A 25,959-nucleotide genomic window follows, 5' to 3' on the forward strand; every position below is an offset into this window, starting at 1 on the left:
TTCTCCGTCGGGAGCCAGAGTCCCCTTGCGTGCAGATTTTCGGTGTGCGCTCCCCACCCTTCCAGGGAGGCATCCGTGGTCACAGTCTCCTGGTGGGCTGGGGTCTGGAAGTCCATGCCCGCCGTCAGATGCGCGCGGGTGCCCCACCACCGTATCGCTCGTCGGAAACTCGCGTTGAGCTTGATCCTTTCCTCGAAGCTGCCCGTCGTCTGGATCCAGCGCGCATCCAGGAATTCTTGCAACGGGCGCATCCGGAGCCTGCACATGGGAATGAGGTAGATGCAGGAAGACATCATCCCGAGGAGGGACTTGATGGACCTCACTTTGGCCGCGTCGGCCACCAACATCCGTTGCACCTTGCCCAAGATGGTCCTGGTCCTCTCCTCCGACGGGGAGGCCAGAAGGGACACTGTGTCGAGCCTCGCTCCCAGAAACAGTGCGACTTGCGCGGGCACCAGGTGGGATTTGGCGTAGTTCACGGAGAATCCCAGGTCCGTGAGGAGTTGGACGGTCCTTGCCGTGTGGACCACGGCGAGCTCCCTCGTCTTGGCGCGGATGAGCCAGTCGTCCAGGTAGGGGTAGACGTGAATCCCCTCGCGGCGCAGCTGCGCCGCCACCGGTGCGAGGCACTTGGTGAATACCCTGGGTGCCGACCGTAGTCCGAAGGGAAGGGCTTTGAACTGGTAATGACGCCCTTGGACCACGAACCTGAGGAATTTTCGGTGCCCCTTTAGGATGGGAATGTGGAAGTAGGCATCCTCCAAATCCAACGACGATAGGAAGTCTTCTTCCTCCAGCTGACCCAGGACGTGCTGGAGGGTGACCATCCGGAACTTCTGCGCCTTGATGAACTTGTTCAGACGTCGCAGGTCTAGGATGGGGCGCCATCCTCCCGTCTTCTTCTTCACGAGGAAGTATCTCGAGTAGACTCCGGACCCCCGAAGCCTCTTTGGGACGAGTTCGATGGCGCCCTTTCTGAGCATCGCCTTTACCTCCAGGAGAAGTTGAGGGACGTGAAGTTCTTTCCTGGCCACGGGGGGGGACGCGCGGGCACCTTCTTTGAAACTCGAGCGTGTGGCCCCGGGCCAGGGCGTCCAGCACCCAACGGTCGGTGGAGATGGACTCCCACACGCTGACGAAGCCCGCCAGCCGGCCTCCCACCGGGGTGCTTCGGTGGGGGCCCGACCCCACGGCCGGTTCAATCCTGCTTGGACGCGGCCTTGCCGCCTTGACCTCCTTGGCGACGACGGCGGGGTCCGCTAGACTTGCCTCGTCCTCTGTAGGCCTCTTGCGACGACGAGCGGGCCGCTTGACGGTAGGAAGCGAAACCGCCGCCGGAACCTTTGGAGGCGCCCTTGCCTCCGCCGCTCCGAAAGGGCGTCCGTCGTTGCTGCAGAACTCCAAGGGCCCGGGCCGTCTCAGTATCCGCCTTGATGGCCTGAAGGGAATCGTCCACTGTCTTCCCAAACAGGTTGTTCCCGTCGAAGGGCATGTCCAGGACTCTGGTCTGGACGTCCTGCCGGAAGTCCGTAGCTTTGAGCCATCCACGACGTCGAAGGCAAACGCCGTTGCCCAGCTGGCGGAACCCAGTGTCGGCGATGTCCGTCGCCACGGTGATGGCGTGGTCCGAGGCCACCTCACCTTCCTGCAGGATCTCCAGGGCCTCCGCCCTCTTGTCGTCCGGCAGAAAATCCAGCAGGGGAGCTATCTTGTACCAGAGCTCCCTGTCGTAGCGGGCCACGATAGCCAAGGCGTTGGCCGCTTTAATCATCGTCGCTGCCGACGAGATGACTCTACGTCCCATAGCATCCAATTTCTTTCCCTCGCCGTCCGGCGGGGAAGTCGATGTGGAGGCCGCACCACCCCCCCGCTTTCTTCCTGGCTGCCGCGGAGACGACGGAATCCGGGGTAGGCTGCGCCCGGAGGCATAGGGGGGCCGTGTCCGGGACCCGGTACTTTTTCTCGTACCGGTCTCTTCTAGCTGGCGTCGTGGAAGGGTTCTTGAGGAGGGAAAGGCCCTCATCCCAAATGTCGTCCAACAGAGGCACTGCGAGGACCGTCTTCCTCTTGGCCTCGCGCCGCTGATAAAGGAAGCCTTCCTTTTTCTTCTCCTCAGGGCAGAGTTGGAAAAGCTCGGAAGCCCTGGAGATCATGGAGTGGAAAGATCCGATCTCGTCAGGCGGAGAAGCCCTGGTGGGAGGCGACGACGGAAAATCCTCGTCGTATGCCTCGTCGTCCGTACCCGTCGCTGCCGTGTCAGTCCCCGTATCATCCCCTCGGGTGGACGGGGAGGAGGGCTGGACGGGGCGCGACGGTTGAAAAGGAGGTGGTGGATGGATCCTTCTTTTCTTGGTAGGGGGAACACCAGAAGGTCCCGGTTCTGGATCCCCCGACGGGAGAGGTTCCTCCGTCGGTAACGGTAGCCTCGTCCTTATCTCGGAGCATAAGGACTGTATGGCCAACAAAATGGCCGCCGAGTTGTCTTGCGGCGCTGGCAGAGGGGAATCCGACGGGCGAGCAGGGGCCCCGTCGGTATCCTCGACGATGTCGTCGTCGTCACCTGCGTCGGGGTCCATTCCGACGGGCTGGCCTTCTTCCACGCCTAGGCCGTGGCTTAAGACCTCGATCAGCTCCTCTTCTGAGGTTGAGGCCGAATCTACGACGACGCCCTGCCCCCCCTTCTTCTTCCCCACGGAGGGTTTCACGGGGGTCTTATCGATGGGCACAAAAGAAGACTCCCTCCGAGGAGGCAGGGAGATTCTGGGCCCTGAGGTCGCCACCACTGGTGCAGCCTCCACAGGCTGAGCCAGGGCCGCCGCGACCGTTTCGATAGAGGGCTTGGTCGGATGGATCAAGGCCTTCACCACCTTAGGTGCGCTCACCGCCTTATCCTTGAGGGAGGGGGCACTGCCACGCTCCTCCTCTGCCTTAGAGCTCGACCGGGGCCTCTCCAGGAGCTTCGCCGGGTGCTCGGCCTTCCTCTTACCCGACCCAGAGCGTTGGCTCGTGGTTGATGGTGCCGGGGAGGGTGCGCCCTGCCTGGCGCCCGTAGAGCCCGACCGTTCGGCGCTCCCGGTGCCAGCGGACTCGCGGTGCTTGGCCTTATGTTGGGCCCCCATCGCCGGGGCGCCCTCAAAGGTCTTAGAAGACCGCTCGGATTTCTTCTTCTTCTCGCCAGACGGGCTCTTACCCTCCAGCCAGTTGGCGAGATGTTGATGGCGGTCCTTCATGGTCCGTTCCGACATGTTGCCGCAAAACGCACAGTCCTTCTCCACCTGCGTCTTGTCCTCATGAAGGCAGTAAAGGCAGAAAGAGTGTTCGTCCTCCTTAAAGACGTTCTGCAGCTGGCATCCAGGGCAGACCCTGAACAGCTTTCCGGGCGTCGAGCTTCCCTTCTCCTGGGCCATCTCCGAGACCGGGCCTGAGAAGCTTCTGGAGTCCTCCGAAGTGTAGCTCGACGAAATCTTCACCCTTGAGGGGCACAGACGAATCCGACACGGGTCCCCGTTGATCGGATGTAGGATCGGTGGAGCTTGAGGCTCTTTTGACCGAAAGAATCGAAGTTTTTTGTGAAAAAGCGCGAAAAATAGCACTAACGCTCGAGAGCAATAGCACGAGGATCCCAACACATGAACGTGCGGTAAAAATCTGAAGATGGCTGCCAGAGGCGGTGCTTAGGTAGAGGGCAGTCATTGGCTGTGGTCAGTATGACGCAGAGACCAGTGATTGGTTATTACTACGAAAGACAGATCAGAAACGAAACTGATACTGGTTTTTTCTTTACCGAGGATTCCCAGCCTGACGACGGGGAATATTCATGAGCATGTGAATCCATGCCAGACCCCATGCTGGAGAACCACTTTAACACAGCTGCAAAAGTTTCCGTTAAAGCAATTACTTGGATCAGATCCTTCCTAAATGGTAGAACCATGAAGGTTTTTTCGCCTACTGCAGCTGCTGACCCCATACCAATCACCTGTGGCGTGCCCCAGGATTCTTGTGTCTCGCCTACATTGTACAACATTTTTACCAAGCCCCTTTTCAATGATCTGGATCATCTCGGTATCACCTACACTAACTATGCAGATGATACCCAGATCCTCCTCCCACTTTCTGGGGATTATGAAATGTATTTGGCCTTGGTGAATAGAGTGCACATCATCATCCAGGCATGGATGGCCACGCATGGACTATGCCTGAATGATAAAACCGAACTCATCATCCAGGGCACCACCTCTAGCCTAAAAAAACTAGGACCCGACTATTCCTCATTTATAATTGATGGTAACACCATCAAAGTAGGACATGAGGTAAAAACGCTAGGCTTTTACCTTGAATCAAACCTCTCATTTGCCAAACAGGTTAATTCTCTAGCGTCCTCCACAGCCTACACGTGTAAACTTATCCGCACAGCTAAACCATTTCTCTCTGACACTAGTTGCACCACCCTGGCTAGAGCCCTCATCCTGTCATCCATGGACTATTGCAACACCCTCTATCTTGGGTCAAGCAAAGCCACCATTAGAAAAATCCAAACTTTACAAAATAATGCCCTTAGAGCGACATTAGGCATCTCTAGAAGAGACCACATCTCTGAGTAGCCAACATAATAACTGGCTCCCAACCAATGACAAAATCCTCCTAAAAAATGTGTCACTTACCTACAAATCCCTTAATAACGCTGCACCCATTTACCTGGTCAACAGATTCCATAGACAGATCTCCCTGAGACCCTCTAGAAAAGCTTATAAAGATTGCCTCTCTATACCTAATTTCAATCGCTCCACAATCGGTGGCAACAGCTTCCCTTTGAAAGCAGCTAAACTGTAGAACTCCCTACCTCCCACATTGAGAACTGACCTTCCCTACCAAAATTTTAGGACCAACACTATCCTGTGGCTGAAAGTGAATGATCATTAAATGAAGCAAGCAGCCAGGATCCACTGTGAGGAGCCACAACTAACCCTCCCCCAATTGTACACCTGTACACACTCACCTTCCTATCACCTATACCTGCATATATTGTATATATTGCTGATGTAAGCAAGCTGTATTTATCATTTGTATTTCTGCTCTTGTACCATCTGCCTATAATTATGCTCTATCTGTATATACCCTGTATTTAATACCTGTATGTAACTAAGCTTTGCATATTCATGTAACTGCTGAGCCCTGTTACCTTAGGATATGTTGCGCATTATAAATAATAAAACAAACAAACAGTAAATATGTTATAAAGAATCGGAGACAAACAGGCTCCTTGCAGTACTCCAAGCGTAAAAATAGGATGTGCATCTACCATTTCGCTGCTTAGCCTGCATTGTCGTTCACTGAGGAAAGATCTGACCCAGCCTGCTGCTGACATTGAAAACCCTGCCACCTCCTCCAACCTGGTGACCAATAGAGCATGGTCCACCAGGTTGAAAGCGGCAAACAGGTCGAGCAGTATGAGCATAACCATCTGTTGAGGGGAAGCAACATCCACCTCCCCACAGCCGTTTTTGCGTGCTCCAGTACCTTCTCATAATTCTGTCCTTACAGAGTCTCGGATGACCTAGCAACATCAATCCCCAAATATCGAGTGTATTCCATTTGTCACTGAAACCCAAAACCATCAGGGAACCACCCAGTGGTTTCCATAAATGGAAATTTAGCAGTGTTTATGTTCAATCCGGAGAATACACCAAACTCCATAACATCTGCCATAAAAGGTGACAAATTATTCTACGGATCCTTAACAAAAATCCCCAAACTAAACTGTTCAATTAACTTGCAAATGTCTATAGAGTCTAAGCCTCAACTCTGACCCCAATGTAACCAAGGGATATACTGCCAACCCTGTTCTCCAACATGTACCTATATTGTGTTTTGTGTCATCCCTGTAATCAATTGTCTTCACTGTCATCTCTCTGTACTACTCTCGCAACTAAGCAAGTTTACTGCAACAGCGCCACGATGCCTAAGGGCTGATTGTGCGCTTTACAAATGCAAATAAATAAAAATAAAATTTAAAATATAATCGGCATTTAGACACACCACCACTTTACGGTTGTAGACCTGAACCCCCCTATGCAAGTGACTATCTCTCAGCGACCGGTTACATCGCCGCAGCAAATAACAGGCCCGAGAGAGGGCACCCCTGTCTCATAACCCTGCCCAATGATAGGTTCGATGTAACTTTCCCATTCACTCTAATTTTAGCATTGGGCATCTTGTAGAGCAGTGAAACCATGGATAAAAGCCCCTATCCCAGCCCCATCCTCCTCAGAACAATAAAAAGAAAGGGCCATTCCACCGAGTCAAACGCCTTCTCAGCATCCAATAGTGCTGCTAGCACAGAGTCAACCAGGGACACCACTGACATCAAGCCAAACATGTGGCGCAGCCCATAGTAGGTAGAGCGCCCCTGAACAAAGCCAGACTGATACGCCTTAACACACTTGTGCATCAGAGGTGCCAACACTGTAGCTAATCATTTCGCCAATATTTTGTTGTCCAAGTTTATCAGAGAGATTGGACGATAAGAAGAACATTCATCCGCCACTTGCCCCGGCTTCAATATGGGGACCACTGCCTCCCTCATAGAGGCCAGCAGCTGCCCCTCCCGCAGTGCCTGCCGGTAAACCTCTACAAGATGAGGCACCAGTCGTGATGCAAAAAACTTGTAAAACTCAGTGATTAAATCACCCGGACCAGGGGCCTTCACGGAGGATAGTGCTTTTATTGCTTGAAGGATTTCCTCTTCTGTAATGGGCCTGCAAAGCCATTCTTGCTCATCCTCCCCACACCATTAAAGCACCACCCGATCAAGATATGCATTTAATGCAGACTGTGCCATTTGAGTTAGAGAGGGATAAAGATAACATTATCAACTTTAGTCACCCTTGCAAGCAGGCTACCCGGACGTTGATCTTCCTTGTACTGTCTAACTGCTGCCTTCCCCCGTAGAACTTGACCTTTCTCTAGGCCCCTGCCGGAACTTCTCCAATTCCTCTGTGACAATTGTATGCCTAGCAGAGTCACTCTTAAAGTCCGCCTCTGCCTGCAGGCGCCTAATGCATGTCTGTTATTTCCCCCCTTATCCGCTTCAATATCCGATATTCTCTTGAAATACACTCCCTTCTCACAAAACATTTTAAGTGGGAAGCGACAGAGCTCTGATTTTCAGTGACAAAAATTGTCAATCACCTGCTTAATCTCCTTTGAAAACACTACATCAGACAAAGCAGCACTCTTGAACACCCAGACCGGCCTTCTCCCGATCCGTCCCGGGATCTCTAGGACTGATACGACTGGTGCATGGTCCGATAGCGTGCGTGCCATAATGCCAATATCCTCTACCCATCCCGTGATGTTGTCAGTTATCAACCGCAACACTGACTGGTGGACCATGGAACAGTACGTATAACCCCTCTGATCCCTATGCTTAGTTACTCCAAATATCATACAGTTCCCACTCACAGCACCGATCTTTAAGCTTAGTTCTATCTACTGCCGGCTTCAACACTGTACTGAAATTCCCTACCCACACAATCACTCCTGAAGACTTCTGAGCCAACTGTTGATTTATCCACTCCAGTGTGCTCACCTCGTCTTGGTTCGGACCATAGTAATCAATCTGTGTGATAGCCTGCCCATGTAGAACACCCACAACAATGAGCGCCCTTCCCTCTTGATCTTTAAGCACCTTCATCAGGCGAAAACTAGCTGCGTTATGTATCAAGAGACCAACCCCTCTGAACTAGGAAGAATAAGAAGGGAAGTAGCAATGGCATCCCCCCATCTTTGCCCAAACCGTCAACATCGTGGTGCTGCATATATAGTAACACTTCACGTGCCTCAGATGGACAATTCAAACCCCTAATTTCCAACTGATACATTTCAAGCCTCAAGCCATGAAAGAGCAAGCCTGTCTTGTAATCCCCGGATATTGCCGTAAACATCATTATACTAGCCTCACCACATAGTCTACACATGTACCATTTGAGTATGTCCACTACCACCCCCTGTGCAATCATGAAATCGAGGAGGGTTGGGGATAACGACACCCTAATACCTACAAGGGTGACTCCACAAACCACTGACCCCACCAACAAAAGAAAAAACAACCCAACAAAACCACCCCCTCCACCGCTGGCAACCGCAACCTGCCAGCACTACCACCCCCCTCAATCTATCAACTTCAAGCGCTTCCGCACGAGGGTAGCCTAGCACCCACCCGCCCCATGCACCCCAACGTCTATAATTACCACCCTCTCGCCCCCTTCAATATATGCGTCAGAGAAAACGTCAGCTGTATTACACCATCAATAAACATCACAGTGATTCCCCCCTCTGCTCATTATTCCCCTTGCTCGTAGGGGCTCTCGGGAGTTTCTTGAGAAAAGTGTTGGCTTCTACCATGCTCCACTCTGACTTTAGCAGGAAAGAGCATAGCATATCTCCCGCCCCTCTTCCTAAGCCGTTTCTTGACGTCAGTGTACGTTCTGATAGATGCCTGCACCTTATCTGAGAAATCTGGGAAAAGTCTGATAGTGTCCCCTTTATATGTCAGAGTCCCCTTCTCCCTAGCCTTCCAGAGAGCAAGGTCCCTATTCCAATAGTTCAACATCCGGGCTATGATTGGATGGGCTGGAGCACCCAGGATCAGTTTACTGCCACTAGGTATTCATGCGCCCTCTCTACAATGAACACCGTTGAAAAGTCGTCGGCTCACAGGGCCTCCCGCAGCATTGATTCAACCAAGGGTTCCATATCTCGTGCCACGGATTCAGGGATACTGACTATATGCAGATTATTTCTTCTTGATTTCGACTCGAGATCTTCTTGCATGTCGGCCAGCTCCTTTGAAGCCCTTTTTTTATTGGATAAGCTCAACTTTGACAGTGGAGACCCGCCCTTCAACTTCATGCACTCTCTCTGCATGCTTATCTAGGCAGACCTGCATGTGGTCCACTTTGCAGGTCAGGGTTTCCATCTTCCCATCTAGCGACTGTATGCTGGCCTGAAACTGGATGAACATTGTCTTTTTATTGTTAAATGCTCCACTCCACTAGCATCCTGAGGCGATAGCTGCAAGCTCCCGCCTACGACATCCTACATGATTTTATCATTTTAAGCCTGAGTAGGTGCCTCAAATTGTAGCTTTGACTATTGTTTCTCCACTTTACCAGATTTAGACATCTTGTAGTCAATATCAAAAGAACCCACTACCTACGGAGGTCTGCAGTATATCCATGTTTGCCAGATAGCGCTCACAGCTACTGCACACCGTCCCAATATCCAGTAACTACCCTTTGAAACTGTCAAAGCAGCCAGAGAAAAAAGTGGAGTCAGGGACCACAATGCGGCAGCCTGTGAACTCCAGAGGAGCAGCAACCTCTTCTAGGTTTCTCTCCACGGCTCCACCTGATCGCCACCTTGTCCACTCCTCTCACCGCTCCCTTAAGCCGTGCACCCCTGCTGTTCCCTCACTTCCATGCAACAGTGCCCCCAATCAGTCATGTACAGGGCACCGTAAACATTGAAGGCCAGATGAGCTCCCGTTCCAGAGCAGCACCAGGCAATCTCCAACTTTGACTCACCAGCCACCAGAATGGGGCACAGGCTCCGTACGAGCAGCAGCCTGTGGCACTGTCCCCCAGGAGGGCCCCGCCCACACAGGCTTTCACCACAGCCACAAAATTACAGTTTAAATGTCACCCAGCCTGCACCCTAGTTGGCCTCCAGGTGATGTCTCCCTTCTGCACAAACTACCTTCACCACCCCGCAAGGGCACCTCAAGGCTCTGTGTCCCCCAGCTGAGGCATATTCCCCCTCTGGTGCCCAGCACCAGTCACTCACCAGCTGCCCCCACTCGGCGGGCCACCACTCTTGGGTCCAGACACAGCTCAGGCCACCCCAGCACAGCAGGCCCACAGAAACCCACAGATGTCCAGGACCTTCAAGACACTACCATCTCACCTGGCAGATTGCGCATGTAACTGACCCTTCTCTCCAGCTGCCTCACTTCCATAGCGTTGTTCGTTGTTCCTGGCTAAAGGCCTCAATGGGGGCCCGCCAACTCCAATATTTCAGCAGTGCTTATGGCCGTGCTTTGGGCGTCTCTCGCCGCACCACCTCCACTACGATCTCCGCCCTGGCAATCCAGAAGCCAGAACTCCGGGACCCGCCACCAACAGCGATTTGCCGCAACAGCTCTCTCCACAGGTGGGAAAGTGCTAACGGCTAGGCAGCGTGAGTCCTGCTAGGCAGCAGTCTCCTTTCAAGGTCCGGTACGGTTTCTCTCTCCCCTCTGCACAAGTGTTGCTGCACACAGAGCCGCCGCCTATCAGGAGCTTAGGCCCGCAGCAGGGGCTCAGCAACTGGGCCAACTGGTTCACTGCGCCAGCAGTAGCCGGGGTTCACGGGTCACCTGCACCCATTCGTTCTCCGATGCGAGTCGCGCCGAGGCCCGTGCACCTATACCTCAGCCACGCAGCGAGCTGGGGGTCCCAAACCGCTCAGGGACAATCTCCAAATATTTGTGCAGCAGACGCTTCAATAGCAAGAGGAAGGCAAGTCACAAGGTGTCAGGATACATGGCAGATGTGTCGGGTGTGTGGGAGCTCACGAGCCCATGGTCATCTTGGCTGGGCTCACTACCACCCTCCCAAGTAAGTATTTTTGTTTGCTAAAGACTTCCTTTGGAATGTTTCCAGCTAGCATGTGTTTCTTTTCCTCAACCTACATCGAGTAAAATGTGAATGTTGTCAGCTCATAGCTAGATCTTTATGAGGTCAAGCTGAAAAATGAAAAAGAGTACATAAAAAGTAGAATGAAAAACCATGTAAATTAAAAATGTCCAATCGGAGATCAATCATTTAAAGATACATTTTAAAAACAAACAGCCAAAGACTGCAAGCATGAGTTAGAACATTGCTGGGTCAAGTTTAGGAGAGGTTAAGATGAAAAAGGGGTGAGCTGTTTACTAACTTCTAATACGTTAGTTTAAACAAATTCAGAAAAGGTTAAAAAGTAGTAAGCAGGGAAGGGGCTCAGTGAATTGTTATGTGTTAAAAAAAAAGATTTAGCATTACTGATAAGGCCGGTATGGAGCTCATGTAACAGGTCGCTATATGTGACAAAAGGTCAGGGGATTAGGAATAGGGCTTGTACTCGTCTTGAGTTTTTTGTTTAGGTTAAGGTATTGGTTTACCATAACCTCTGAAGTTCCACACACTCCTTTATTTTACTTCTTTCCCCATCTTCCCGAGGCATTCTGGCCTACACATATTTTCCTTCTATTTCTCTACTTTTCTACTACTTCTCTCCTTAGCTCTTATTCGATCTTTGCTTTTTTCTTCTCACATCAGCCCTATTTCTGCCTCTTTCTTGTTTGCAAATGCTGGAGTCTTTTTCCCTTTAGGTTGATTTAAGTCAGGGAGGCAGGGATTTATTTCCAGAAAATGTATTGAGTGTATATACAGTGTGTCCTCTATCTAGTCTTCAACAGTTAATAAAAAGAATTTGAAAACAAAAAATACATTACATTTAAATCTTTCCAACAATTACTTATTTTATTGCACTCATGATATTTGTATTTTATTTCTTTATAAAGTACTTATGCCTAAGCATACAGAGGAATAGATAATTATACCATTTCAGATTCAACTTTATCATTCGATAGTTTAATAATTCCATCTTAAAATTCAAGATTCTCATAGAGTCACTGTATTTCTTAGAGAATCAAACAATGCATTGCTCAACTTTAATCTTTTCTTTAGTACATTAACAATGCAGTGCTACAGTGTTTTCTATATTGTTCACTCAACTATTTAAGCATTGTTCTTTATTCTATATTTGAAGTACCTATCAACGTAAGGGCCAAAAAGATATTTAATCACATGCTGCAAAAAAATGCAGCAGAGCAATGCCATCAGAGGAAGATTCCACTGAAACTGTATAATTGCGATATGGAATAAGAAGTTGATGGGCCGGCCGTGACAATTCTATTCACATAATACTTTTGCCTATTTAACAAGATAGTTGTAAAGTATTGTAATATGCAATGTGAGGTTCTAGGAGTAAGAGACTGACACAAGGGTGGCATGTTGATTGGCAAAGACTTATCAATAACAAAAACAGGGGGTGGAGAGGAGTAGGTGGAAAACCCAACTGACCCTATCGCTAAAAGGGGTTTCCCTGCCTCAACAAAACTAGCTAATTAAACTGTTGGTGTGAGAATATCCAAAGTAAAGTTTGCCATCCTGTGTTCAAATCCCAACTTCTCCCTCACATGCTAAACTCAATATAACGTGAAAAGGGAAATTGCTCTGACTGCTGACCTGATGCCCGACTTTGCAGTTCCAAACCAAAATTCCGAAAGGGTATAGAAAACAAACAAAAGTTACACAAGACTCAAGGGGTTGTCTCCTCCCCCCAAACCTCCCAGAGTCTTTCCAGCTTTATCCAAATTCGTATCTGTGTCTTTAATAGATGAAAAAGAGTCTTTATCTTTCCTTGATAGACCAGACTCCCAGGTCCTGCAATAAGGAAGAACGGCCTGGTCACTTTGGCCAAGCTGGTTTGAGGGTCCTAGACCCTAGTCTCAGTACACCTTGCCTTGGCGCCCTGTCCTGCCAGGTAGGGCACTTCACATTACTGGTTTCACAGTTCTGTCTCAGTATTTGCTTCCACACAGAGCCTTTGTTTACTCTCCTGCCAAGGTCTTCGAGTGTCCCATGTGTACACAGATTCTGTATTCCTCTTACTGGTAACCTTGGGTATTCTTCCCCAGCCTGGGTCCCAGACCGCCATCACATGATGGTTCACAATGTTCTCTCCGTTTAATCTCTTTCTTCCACAGTCTTGGTTTACTTTTCTGCCAAGGTCTTTGCGGGTCACTGATGTTTGCCCAGTTCGTATTCCCCTTTATTTCTAGTCGGGTATGCTTTGCTTTTGTGGGTCCCAGACCCCCTTCACTTTCTTATATACACCACTTTCTCTTGGCTTATTCTCCCTTAGTGGATGTCGTGTTCCTGCTTCGCTCCAGGCCCCTCTCACTCCCTAGGTCTCCCCAGCCCTGTGATCAGCCACCTGAATCCCTGTAGGGTCGGGGGTCGTTGCCTTCTGGCTGTTCACGGGTCTCCCAGGAGCTTCAGTGGCTTTCCTGTCATCTTGGGACTTCTCTCAGTCTTCTGTGCCCTTTCCCTGCAGTTCTCTGGCAGTTTTGTTGCATGCCAGCTGCCTTGGTTACCAGTCAGTGGCCTGCTTCCCCTCCGGTCTGCCTCTCGCATCGCGTGCCTTCTGCGAGCGCCTGTGCGAGCATGCTGCCTTCTAGGACCCTGTCTGCTGTTCTGCACTCTGGATCTGCGTGGACCACGTCGAGTTCTCAGTCCGTGTTGACCGAAGTTCAAGATGCCATCGTTCTCTTTCCTCTTCTACTTCAACTGACAGCGGACCAATAGGAGCATCTGGGAGACTAGAACGTGTGTACTTCTTGTGGCTAGTGATCATCATTCCTCGTGGCCTCTTCCTCCTCCCAGTGGGAATCATTGGGGATATGCCACTGCAGCACATGGATGTAATAGGTAATGGGGAATAGGAAGGTGGGAGGGTCAAGGGGATACCACGTTCTCAGGAAGTGGTTACTGCTCTGAATGGGGTCCTTCCTCCCCATGAGATCCTCCAGCTGAGTACCACCCAGAGGGAGACTATCGGGTAGCAGCCTCACCACTGTGTTCTCATGGAAAGGGGCTTCCCCATCTAAAGCAGTTATGACGCCCAAGGATTTGTCACAGAAAGCAAATCTAATGTACAAGATGCTTAATTAAACACATTAAGCCAAATATAGTTCATTTTTCCAACAATTTGTGACAACCTACAAGGGTTTAAATAAAAACCATTACATTTTTCTCAAAAGTAGTGTGAAAAATGTCATGATGTGAGCTTCAAGTAATTCTTAGACTTAAAATAGTGTGCAAACATGGAGTTCTAATGGCTGTAGACAATCTGCTTTCTTGATAGAAGTATGCACAGAAAAGTGCAAATTATACTAGCTGACCTAATTCTCAAACTGGCATATTTCAGATTTTTTACAAAGTACCAAAGGTCAAGTCAAACCTTTAAGTTCAACAAATCCGAGCACTCAAGCAGAGATAGAAATGTTCAAGACAAAGAGACCTAATGCGGATCTTAAGGTTTCTGTGCAACACCTCACAATGTACGTATATGCTTCAGAATACTTTTTTCTAGTATGTCTGGTTAAGTTTGAGTTCTTTCCCCTTAAGAAATTGTGTAGCCATTGTATACTATTGTGTGATAACCTAAAGGATAGAGGCAAGGCCTAAAGGATACAACAGGAATGGCTGCAAGACTTTAAACTGAAAGTTTCATCAACTCTGCTGAAAGCAGCAATTTCAAGGTCACGGTTGGATGACAATATTAAGAAACTGAAGTAGCTGCTATTGACCTTTCTGTAAAGGCTCTGCTGAGGAACGTGTGAGGAATAGGCAGAATACGCAAAAAGAACTTTAAACAACTAATATTCATGTGCCTCTTACCAATGTCGAATCCTAAGAACTGTTCAATCGCATTAAATGGTTACCCCATCTCAAGATGGGTAGTTCCATATGAGCTAGCACCGTTATAATTCACACCTCTGTTCTATTTTTTTGTGAAGAATTCAGACAAGATGTCTAGCATTCCTTCCTTAGCAAGTAATAGTATGTGGAAAGCAGCATCATAAAATAGTAGCGCTAATTTTATGACAAATCTTTCAAATATATTTCAAAATGGATAGGCAAAAGTACATCAGTTTATATTAGAGATGCCCTCCATGAGTAATAAACAGGACATAAAACAATTACTTGACCAGTGTCTTGGTGAGCTCATTTCCTTCTGTGTTTGATGAACCATGAAAAGCCTGGTTAATTCTGGACTCCTTGGAGTAAATGTCCTCTTTTGGCAAACGAGAATAGATTATTTCCAGCATCTTATAATAGCCTGTTTTCTTGGTGACTTGGGTATCAAAAGCCAACTCGTTTGACTAGAAAAACAAAAACAAAAAAACAAAAGCATAATTTGCATCAGCTCTTTGACTCAAGATGACACGTACCATTGAAATGAAAATGTCACTCTAGGATTGCTCTTACCCAGGATGCCACAGATCTAAATCTCACAACTCACTATTATTATTCAGCTTTCACTAGCTACAAGAGAGCACATTTCTTTATACAAAGGTTCTTATAAAGCACGCCTTTGCCCCAAAAGCAGCAGAGCACTGTACAAATGGAGAAAACAATCTAAAACAAAACAAAATCAGACCATAAAAATACAATTCTAAATAAATAAAAATATACAACCATACACAAGTGTAAGACATCATGAATAAACACAGATACAAGAATAAGCATCAGCCAAGTGTGGGCAATGACCAGGAGAACCAGGGGTGGAAAGCAACAGATATTCCCCATCATTGCAACTGAAAATGATATTCAAGAACATTCCAGTAACACTCTGAATTGTGTCACAGATGAATCGAGAAATACTCAAGAGTTTCAGAGACAGTTCAAGAGCTTTTAGTTGTTCTTTTATGACCATGTGTTGTCCCTCTCTCTTGTCTAGAAAAATTACCAATCCTCCCTAGCCCAGGGACTCCCCAGGTTAGTATATACAGATTATCGACCACAGCTGTCTAGCTTCTGACGTATACTATAGGTGAAGAAAGAGAAGGCAAACGCATTCTCTTTATAAACTCCAAAGGAGTCCCTAGACTGCCCCTACACTGTACAGTGGTTAATTATTTAAAATTAAGTATTGGATTGGGCCTTTAAGACACGCTCCCCGATTCGGTCTCCTTCCTATCACACCCATGTACTCCTCTCCCTTCCGGATGTTAACCTTCTGCTACTCTCTTTGACTCCACCTACCTTCTCTATTTATTGCGTCTACCTCCTCTAACCCACCGATGTCTCTAAACTCCTAAACTTTGCCTCCACCCTTTGATGTTACTTCTCCCTTCACTACAGGCACCATTCTGAGATGGCGGCCTCCGCCGCAGCATCAACATACTGCTGCCCGCAACCATCAGGACTGGCTCGTGCACCGGCAGTGTTTGCGACCTGTTAGACCGCTCCTTGATTCACCCTGGTATGCCCACTGCATGTCTAGTGTGCCCCGCGATTTGCCTGCCGTAATGCCCGCTTTGTGATCTGCCGTGATGCCCGCTTTGTGATCTGAACTCTGAGAACCCAGGCCTTTACCATCTGCCTGGGAGACCTTGTATCCCCCCCAACATGTGCCTGCCGTGATGAACGCTTTTATGGATATGCATACACCATTTGCCTGGGGGACCTCGTTGCAGCATTTGGGACTCTGCAGCCCTTTGTCTGAATAGGCTGGTACGAGCACCGGCATCATTCTAAGATGGCGGCCTCCGCCGCAGCTTCAACATACTGCTGCTGGCACCCAGCAGGATTGGCTGGTGAACCGGCAGTGTTTGAGACCTGATTGGCTGCTCCTTGATTCACCTTCGCCCGCCCACAGCATGCCAGCAGGCGAAGCTGGCCCGTGTCTAAGGCATGGGTCAAAGGCTTTTTGCCAGTCTGCACCTATTACTGCAGGCACTCTGAGGGCCCAGGCCTTTATCATCTGCCTGGGAGACCTTGTGTGCCCTGCCATGTGCCTGCCGTGATGCCTGCTTTGTGATCTGCCGCGATGCCCGCCTTGTGATATGCACTCTGAGGTCCCGGGCCCACACCATCTGCCTGGGGGACCCTGTTGCAACATTTGTGACCCTGCAGCCATTTGTCGAATAGGCTGGTATGAGTATGAGCACCAGTACCATTCTAAAAAGGCGGCCTCGGCCGCATCTTCAACATACTGCTGTCGGCAACCAGCAGGACTGGCTGGTGTACTGGCAGTATTTGCTACCTGATTGGCCGCTCCTTGATTCACCTTGGCCTGCCCACCGCATGCCGGAAGGCGAAGCCGACCCATGTCTAAGGCACGGGTCAAAGGCTTCTTTCCTTTCTGCACCTGTCCGCGCATGACATGCTGCCGTCTGCCGACCCATCCTACACCTTGGGGATGACTGTCTGCTTTCTTCTGGTACTCCCGCTAAAGCCTTTCTCCTGCCCCTTCTTATCTATGATGTCTTCAGTAGGTAAGACCCACTGCAGCCCATAATTCCTTTGTGTCCTCTGGGCTCTTTGTTCTACCCCCTCACCTTCCTCTACTCCTTGCCTTCTCCCCCTTTAGTTGCTCTCCGCCGCATACAGTACTTTTTGTGACCTCCCACTGGCGGCGTTTTGTTTCAATCAACTGTCTTTGAGCATCCTTCGCACCTCGCAGACCCCCCCCCCCCTCTTCAGCCTGGGTGGAGTCTTCATTTCTTCCTTCGACTTTGACTATTACTCAGCCTTGCGCTGCCTCGCTGTTATGGACCTGCCACTGCTCTGCCTACTCCTCACTTAGCCCTATTAGCCATCTGCATTACCTCTCATAATCCCCATCTTTTTACATTGTCAGCTGCTTGCTTGGTGTAGCCCCTACTGTCAAGAGGTGAGACCCTGCCAGTCTGCTGTCATGTTTACCTGCTTTTTCACAAATGTTTGTCTATATGCCTGATGTAGTCCCTCATTCCATGAGGCGAAGCTTTTTCAGGCTGCAGTCACTTATTCCTGATTGTCATAACTGCATGTCTGCTTTTTTTTCTTAATGCATTCTACCTACTTGTTCCTGCACTTAACTTGTTCTGCATTGAATGTACCTCTCACCTTCTTCCCCCTCCTGCACTTCCCTTGCTCCCCCTTTTTATTTTCAGCACTTGAAGGTTCCAAATCGTATGAACTAGTCAGAACGCTTTTTGTTTGTTTCTTCCCTTCTACCCTTTACCTGCACTGCTCCCCCTCTCCCCTGCTATAGCACTTGCACATTTCAAATATTTCAAGACCTTTTAAGAACGTTTTTGGTTTATACCGTCTTCCTCATCCCTCCGCCCCATTGTCTTGATGCACCTTGAAACACAATTTTACTATATAGTGCGCATTACAAATAACCAACAAATAAAATAAATAAAATACTCTCACACTACTCCTTCCTCACACTCCTACTCCCTTCTCCACACTAGTACTCCTACTACCCGTTCCACGCTACTACTCTCTCTCCTTCATACTACTACTAGTACTACTCCATCTCACCTATTCAAACACCCTTCTTTCCCTCAGTCAGGCACTTCAGATTCACTCCCTACACTCACTCTCCTACGCATACTTGCCTTACTTTCACGGGCAATCCCAATGCAGTACCACTTGCACTCATTTACAAATCTCCTCTCCACCCCGCCATCCTTCCTCCTGCTGGTCTCTTGGTCTGCCACCTCTTCCCACTGTGACTTCACTCAAACAACCCACAACTTCTTGCTTCCTGGTGTCACCCTTAACCCCAACTCCTTATACTTTATTTTATTTTTTCATACCAAACTAATAAAGCGCACGATGGGATCATGGCATTGCCAAACAAGTTGAAGGGAAGCTAAAACAGATAAGTCTCCAGGGATCTCCAAATGGCCAAATAATCTCCATCTTCTGAAGGGCCAGAGGGAGGGAATTCCAGAGGATGGCCCCTGCCACAGAGAAGGCCTGACCGACCAACCTGGGACAATCTGAAACGAGGAACCTCCACAGAAAGGGAATGGTGAGGAACATAATATAAATAACACATCATTATTATTATTAACATAAAACCGGAACTTAGCCTGCAGATAGGTAGCCCCTGTGCCTCGTAGGGCATGAAAGACCATGAAGAGTGACTTAAACTGCACTCTTTTCGCCACTGGCAGCCAGTGGAGGTTGCATAACACTAGGAAAATAGAGGCACGTCACAGAGTAGATGTAGCAACTCGGGCCACAGAGTTTTGAAGAATTTGTAAGCATCAAATCAAATAAGATGGCTGTGCCAGAAACAGCACATTACAATAATCTAGAGATGATAGCACTAACGAGGAGACCACCGCTGTCCGGAAGTGAGGGGGCAGGGAAGGCAACACTTTCCGCAGTATCTTAAGCTTGAGATGACCCGCTTGGCAGATGGCACTGACCTGGGCAGCCATAGGCAACTTTCACCACCAGATCCTTTACAAAAGGCACAGAGATGGGACAAGAGCCCAAAGAAGGCAAAAAGAGGGTAGACCAAAGACGAACCCACCACCAATAGCTCTGTCTTCTCCCATTCAGTTTCAGCCAGTTAGAAGACATCCACTCCCCCACGGCCTCCAAGAATGTCCTACGCCTGACAGCCATCTCTGGTGCTGCCAAATCCAGGCAGACCAAGATCTGGATGTCATCAGCGTAGGCATAGCAAGTGAAGCCGTGGGCGGCGATAAGCTTTGTTAGTGGCTGAAAATAGACATTAAACAGAATAGGGGAGATAGCAGAGCCTTGAAGGACCCCACAAAGAAGTGCAGCAGGAGCCGAACGGAATGGTGGCAAAGAAAGAGACTGGGACCAGTCAGATAGAGAACCAGGCCAGCACCAGAAGGACTGCATGATCGATGGTATCAAAGGCTGCCGACAGATCAAGCAGAATCACTGCCCCTGCACCACCTCAATCATGCAATTGAGCGAGATCATCCACCACTGAGACCAAGAGCCAGTCTGTACCATGGCTCGGCTGAAACCAAGATCGGGAAGGGTGAAAAGAAAGATTTCTCCAGAAATGTTGTCACAAGAGGACAGGTCAGAGATTCAAGCACCTTCATTAGAAAAGGGAGCAGAAAAATAGGTTGATAGTTGGCGAGCACCGACAAGTCGAGTGTCGGTTTTTTCAGTAACGGAATCACCAGGGTGTGCTTCAGTGAAGTAGGAATAAAGGCGGTTTTGAAAGAATCACTGACTGCTTGTGCTACTAGTGGGACAATTTGATCTATCACAGCCTTTGAGACCCACAAGAGAATAGCATCAGTCGGGCAGGAAGATTTCAGTTTTCTGGCAGCCTGCACAATATCCTCTTGGAAAAGAGCAGAAACACAACCAGATCGTGCCAAGGGGAGCACCCATTATTTTATTTATTTATTGTAATTTAATCAAATAACTTTTTACATTCTCTAATAACACAAATATAAATCATAATTATAATACACATGTAAACACTGTTCAAACAAATCAAATCAAGCATCACATAGACATACTAAAACATGTCAATCCGTCTGGGGCAAGAGAGTTCAATCTGTCTATCCAAAACGCTTTGCGTTGAGCTCTTTTGTTTTTTGTGTTCTGTCGCAGATTATGCGGATGGATAACTTCTAATACTTGGAATTTTAGTTGTGTGATGTTGTGCCCTTTATCAACAAAATGTCTTGCTACCTCTGAGAGGGCATTTCTGTTCCGAATACAAGATTTGTGTTCAGTCATTCGCACTCTTATTGTTCTGCCAGTTTCTCCTACATAATAGATGCCGCAACAGCATCTTAAGCAGTACACTACATTTTCGGTGAGGCATGTGGCATAACATTTCAGTTGGATCTTCTCTCCTGTTCTGGGATGAAATACATAGTCACCTTTGATGATGTTGTTAGAGTTGCTGCAATTGATACAGGGGAAGGTTCCCTGTATTTGGCTTTTTTTGTCCTGTTTCCGTCCGCTCGTGTTAACTAACAGATTCCTGAGGTTATTGCTGCGTTGATAGGCAAACACAGGAGGGTTCGGGAATAGATCTTTGGTTCTCACATCGCTGGTTAAAATCTTCAAGTGTTTGTGAATACACAGTTTAATCCGATTACTGTGTACTGAATACATTGACACAAACACTATTGGTGGCGTAGCCTTAGTTCTTTTTTCCTTGTAAAAGACTCTCATGTGTCCTTGTGGCTAGTTTAGTTTTTGAAGACAACAGATCTTCTGGGTATCCTCTGTTGCTCAGCTTCACGCATTATTTAGCCACTTCGGTGTCGCATTCTGTAGGATCACTTACAATACGTTTGATCCTCGGCATCTGATCGTATGGTAAATTTATAAGTGTGTTCAGCGGGTGAAAACTTAGCCGGTGCAAGAGGTTATTCCTATCAGTTGGTTTGGTGAATAGTGCAGTAGATATCTTGTTGCCTTGTACTTTAATTTGGATGTCCCAAAAATGGATCTCAGGATTACCGATCTCGGCTGTAAATTGGATCCTTGTGCTTATAGTGTTGATGTACGCAAAAACTGATCAAGTGATGTCCTATCTCTGTGCCAGATGTCATTGATGTATTGTATCCATACTTTGATGTTTTTAGTCCATTCTTTGTGTTTCAGTATGTTAGTTGTCTCAAATTGGTACATGAAGCGGTTTGTGTATGCTGGTGCCATGGTTGCACCCATTACAGTTTCTGATGTCTACAGGTAGAATTCTGTCCTGTATCGGAAGTATGAATTTTGTGAAATGAAGTCCATAAGAATCCTAATGAATTCTTTCGACGCTCCGATCTCTTGCCACTCAACTGCCTCTTATCCCAGATTGTGTGGGATGCTGGTATAGAGGTTGCTCAGGTCAATGGTGAACAGTACATCTTCTGTTGTCAGTTCAGTATGGTCGATCATCTGCAGAAAATGTGTTCTGTCCTTCACATAAGTTTCTGTTTTCTGGATGATTGGTTGTAAAAAATGGTCTATGTAGGAGCCAAGTGGCTGGAGAATTCCTCCTGTTGCAGCTACGATTGGGCGGCAGGGGGATGATTAATATTCATATGTATTTTAGGTAGTAAATAAAAGGGTGAGGAGTGGTCAGAAAGTAGATCCATTCCATTTTCTCTGCTCAAATTTGCTCAAGATCGTGGGCAATTCCTTGTGTGGGGTAATGTTCTAGTTTGGCATAGACGTACTCATCTGATAATTGGCATACGCATTCTGTTTTGTAGTCCTGTGTGTTCTGGAATACTAGCGCTCCACCTTTGTCTGCAGGCCTTATTGTAATATGTTCATCCATGTGTAGAGTCCTGATGAGTGATAATTCTCCTCTGTTCAGGTTGTTGTACTTCGGTTTGCCAAAATAGATTTTTTTCAAATCAGATAGTACCATCTTTTCAAAAATCTCTATAGAAAGTACGTTGATTGGTGCGGTAAAAGTACCCCTAGGTTTCAACTCAATACATTCGACTTCTTCCATGTCGTCATTGGTTGGTGGTGGTAATTCTGAAAAAAATACAAAGTTTAAGTTTTCGTACCAGTTTTTGTAATTCAACCTTTGTATCAAAGATATTGGTGGCATAAGTTGGTACGAATTTTAGGCATTTTTGTAATGTCCTGACCTCCTGTTCGGTCAGGACTCTTTTAGACAAATTCACAACTAGGTTTGTTGAGTCTGGAATCTTGTTAGTATCCCTTGATTTCTTCCTCTTCCCCTTTGTGTTAATTTCCGCTTTGGTCGTCCCCTAAAAAGGGATTTGGAGGGGCCTCGGGTAGCAGTGTCGGTTTGCATCTTGTCAATACCGGTTAAGGTGGTAGCTGGGTTAGATCCAGTGGGGGCTGTACTACTTCCTGCCCGATTCACCAGGATTATCTGACACTGGGCCATCACATCACCTTGCATGGGTGTCCCCTACTATTGACTTAGAAGTCCCTGCCCACACTTTGTACAATTTTTGCCTCAGCCACACACGAGCATCCATTTTCATGATTTAATGTTATTTGATAAAGAACAGGTAACAAGTATTAGTCCCAACAACGGTTAGAGTAAACATATCTGGATTATTGCTAAAAGGTTTTATGAACAATGATAATTCCAGATGGCGCTAGAAATCATGATATGACACCTTGCATTTCATTACATTGCATTCATGTTTTCTTTTTTCCAACATGTTGTATCTGTGTGTTCGTCATGTGGCCATTTGTCATTATCACACTGTGTACTTATGCTGACAATTGAATTGTGCAGCTTGCAATATACCATTGATCTGTTGATGTATCTGTGGACATTACTGATTGATTGTTATCAGATGAATACTATAGACCCTGAAGAAGGACCGATATGGTCCGAAATGCATTGGTCTATCTAACATCTGCACCATTGTTTTCTGAAATGAAAAAAAGACAAAAAATTGAACCGTTGTCTATGATCAATTTGGTGAACAATTGAAGAATATGACCCAATACTAAAAAAGGATTAATTTATGAGAAAACCAACCACATAGTGGATTTTAGGGCGTGCAACCCACACCGAAGGCTATCGAACCTAGGTCTTTTCCTTCATTTCACATTTTGAGTGCACGGTAAGGAGGCACTAAATTGTGGGTCTGCACCCCACTTACATGTTCTAACTACCCGTTCCCTAAAGACAAAATTGATAGTACAGTAATTGCAATACGCAGTGCCTGCTCGAGATTTGAAATTATCGACAATCACTCACACCTGACTTCCATTACACTTCCCCACACGGATAAAAGCTGGAGCACGAAAGCACACTGGGAGCGAGGCAAAGCACACAACGAAACAACAGTTCCAAGAGGGCAGTTTAACGAGGGACGAAAGACGGCGAATCAGAAGGGGATCGCAGGGAGGGAAGTTCCCTTGACCTTTTCGACAAAGAACCGTTACTTTTATGAAACCATGAAAATAGAAAGCGTAAGACCAGGAAACCAGGCTGAAGAATCATGTATTCTGTGTCAGAGGCTCCTGGGGCCCTCCCGCGTCAAGAATAAAGGCAGGAAGAATCAGCAGCTGCCGTGGTTCCGACCTTGGCTCCAAGAACAAAGCAGCCTCAGTGAAACCAACACAGCCGGTGAGTTGGGGAGACCGATACAAGACTGGTCTGCGTTGAAGCTAAGGTTGCAAGCAGCAACATTGATGGCGAGCGCTGGAACAAACATTGCTAAAACGCGTGTGATAAGAAGCGCAAGTGTAGTTGAACTGCTGATTAGTGATTACACTTTAAAGCAAGCTACCATATCTTTGCCAGAGTGGTCCAGCACCACGTGGGTGCTCAATCGAAGGTTTCTGTAAGGTATACAGCTGAGAAGTGACAAAAGGAGATCATTTTGGTCTGAGCCCGACAGAGGGAGATCAATTTTAAAGAGAATTCATGTGAATGGAAGCGTTCCTGCAATGGGTCAAGCAAAATCCTGCACACAGTCGAAGGTCTTCGATCTTGGGAGGGAGACCAAGTGAAGGTTTTGTGTTAAAGTGGGTGTAAACCCGACGGAGGGGTATCCGAAGTGAATAGTAAATCACCTGAGAAATTATGTACATGTGACTTCCTGAGAAGAAAAAGAGCTTTAACGTTTGTTTGTCGCATCAGGCCCTCTGAAGTAAAAGACTTTGAATGACAAAGAGACTTAGGCACAAAAGGCCCAGATATTAAGATTCTAAACTGCATCCTCGTGCTAGAGAAGCCTGAGAGTGTGCTAAGTTAGAGTGTGCCACCTTGTCCCGTGCTGAAAATGAGGGGAAGGAAAGCCAAAGACTTGAATATCCCGACATAATTTCTTGAACACTGTTTTCTTTTGCATAACAATGTTTCCCACACTATTGGCATATAGAATTAAGGATTGGCAATAGATTAGTATATGCCCTTTTAGACACCATTAGGACTGCGTTATTCTTATTTGATTGTCTTAGCTTGCTCCCATCTTTAGATTTAGTTTTAGATAGGCGTTTTCCAAACCCAATTGAAGCTCAATAAACACCCTTGAACTGTGATCACTTGTGTCTGTCTTACTGTTTGATACCAGGCCTTCCTTACAGTGGAGAACGCTGTTGAGTGAGGGATTTTAGTAGCACTTACACAACTAAGCTCCACAAAGTAGGAAGTGGTCAATAACATGGGGTTTGTCGAGCGATGCTAAGTTCATGGGCTGATAGCTGCAGTCATTAATGGCACTATAATGTTCTCGCTTACAGGTAACAAGTGACTCTTTGGTTGTAATATGCTGGTGAAAGCATAGGCTTTGTGTTACAAGGATGGAGCTGGCAACCCCAAGGTGTCCTCTACCCTCACAACTGCACTGTGAAAGGCCTCATGATCTGGTTACAGGGCAGAGATGAGGGACATAAAGCCACTGCATCCCTTAAGTCATTGTATAATTTCAGAAATTATCAATCATCTTGGTCCTTTGTACCAACTCCTACAGGACAGTAGCATCCCTGAAGCAGTTCCCCGAGTGCAGCCCAAAGGACATATCCTCCTCTTTCTCTTGAAATATGTTGTAGAAATGTGATAAAGTGTGCCTGTCATGAGCCAGCAACATGACGTCTCTGCATCATGAATGGGCAAGAACAGCTCCGTTTATGCTGTGCACAAGGGCAACAATGGAGCTGAGGAAGTTGCACAATGAAAGCACATATAATGAAGACAACAGTGACACTTAGCCCAACACTACTGTCCTAAGCCAGAGCAGCAGGGGCCATAAGCGGATTCAGAGAGGGGATGAGAGGGGGTGGGGGGTTCGGATCCAAAGACCTGCATCATTGCAGACCTGAAAGCTTCACATTCTTCCACAATCAAGAACGTGGGGAATGAAAAACTAGTGCCGCCAGAGCAGTCCAGCTCCAACCTACTGAACCAGGGCCAATGGTTTGTTAGAGTAAGAGTGCAGCCAAGATGATAAAGATTCACATCCGGAGTGGTAGTGACACTAGTGCTTTTTCTAGCCCCTCTGACCTGGAAGAGCGCTCCAAGGGTGGAGTCTCCAGTACTGACCTTGGAGCTTCTTCCGGAGCTCTCTTGTGCATGGAGACAGACATAGATCAGTTGCATTCTGTTCCAACAACTCCTGCCTGTGACAGCAGAAAAAAGGGACAGAGGAAAATGACGGCAGCGACTCAAGAATATATGTACCAGTTAAATCACCTCCAGCGCTTTGCTCCTTAAGGTAAAATAAAGGAGTCGAACACTTAGCTGTTTGAAAAATCTCTGGTCCAGACTGCTTCAGTGGCAGTGTTCATAAATTAGGCATCTTTGGGGGCAAAGTATCAATTGGAAGAACAAATGACTCACCTCGCAGTAACG

General features: G+C 47.5%; 1 protein-coding gene across 1 annotated transcript in view; it reads right to left on the reverse strand.

Moving 5' to 3' along the window:
• The window catches only part of PRKDC (protein kinase, DNA-activated, catalytic subunit), a 3,362,625-nt gene that overhangs the window by 1,789,534 nt on the left and 1,547,132 nt on the right, over window positions 1-25,959 (reverse strand). The window contains exon 42 of the mRNA XM_069621025.1: window positions 14,850-15,028. Within this exon, the coding sequence (XP_069477126.1) occupies window positions 14,850-15,028 (179 nt within the window). The remainder of the gene's footprint in view (window positions 1-14,849; window positions 15,029-25,959) is intronic.

This window comes from Ambystoma mexicanum, chromosome 5q (assembly GCF_040938575.1).
Source record: "Ambystoma mexicanum isolate Mex_15411 chromosome 5q, UKY_AmexF1_1, whole genome shotgun sequence".
In the NCBI taxonomy this organism is placed as follows: Eukaryota; Metazoa; Chordata; class Amphibia; order Caudata; family Ambystomatidae; genus Ambystoma; species Ambystoma mexicanum.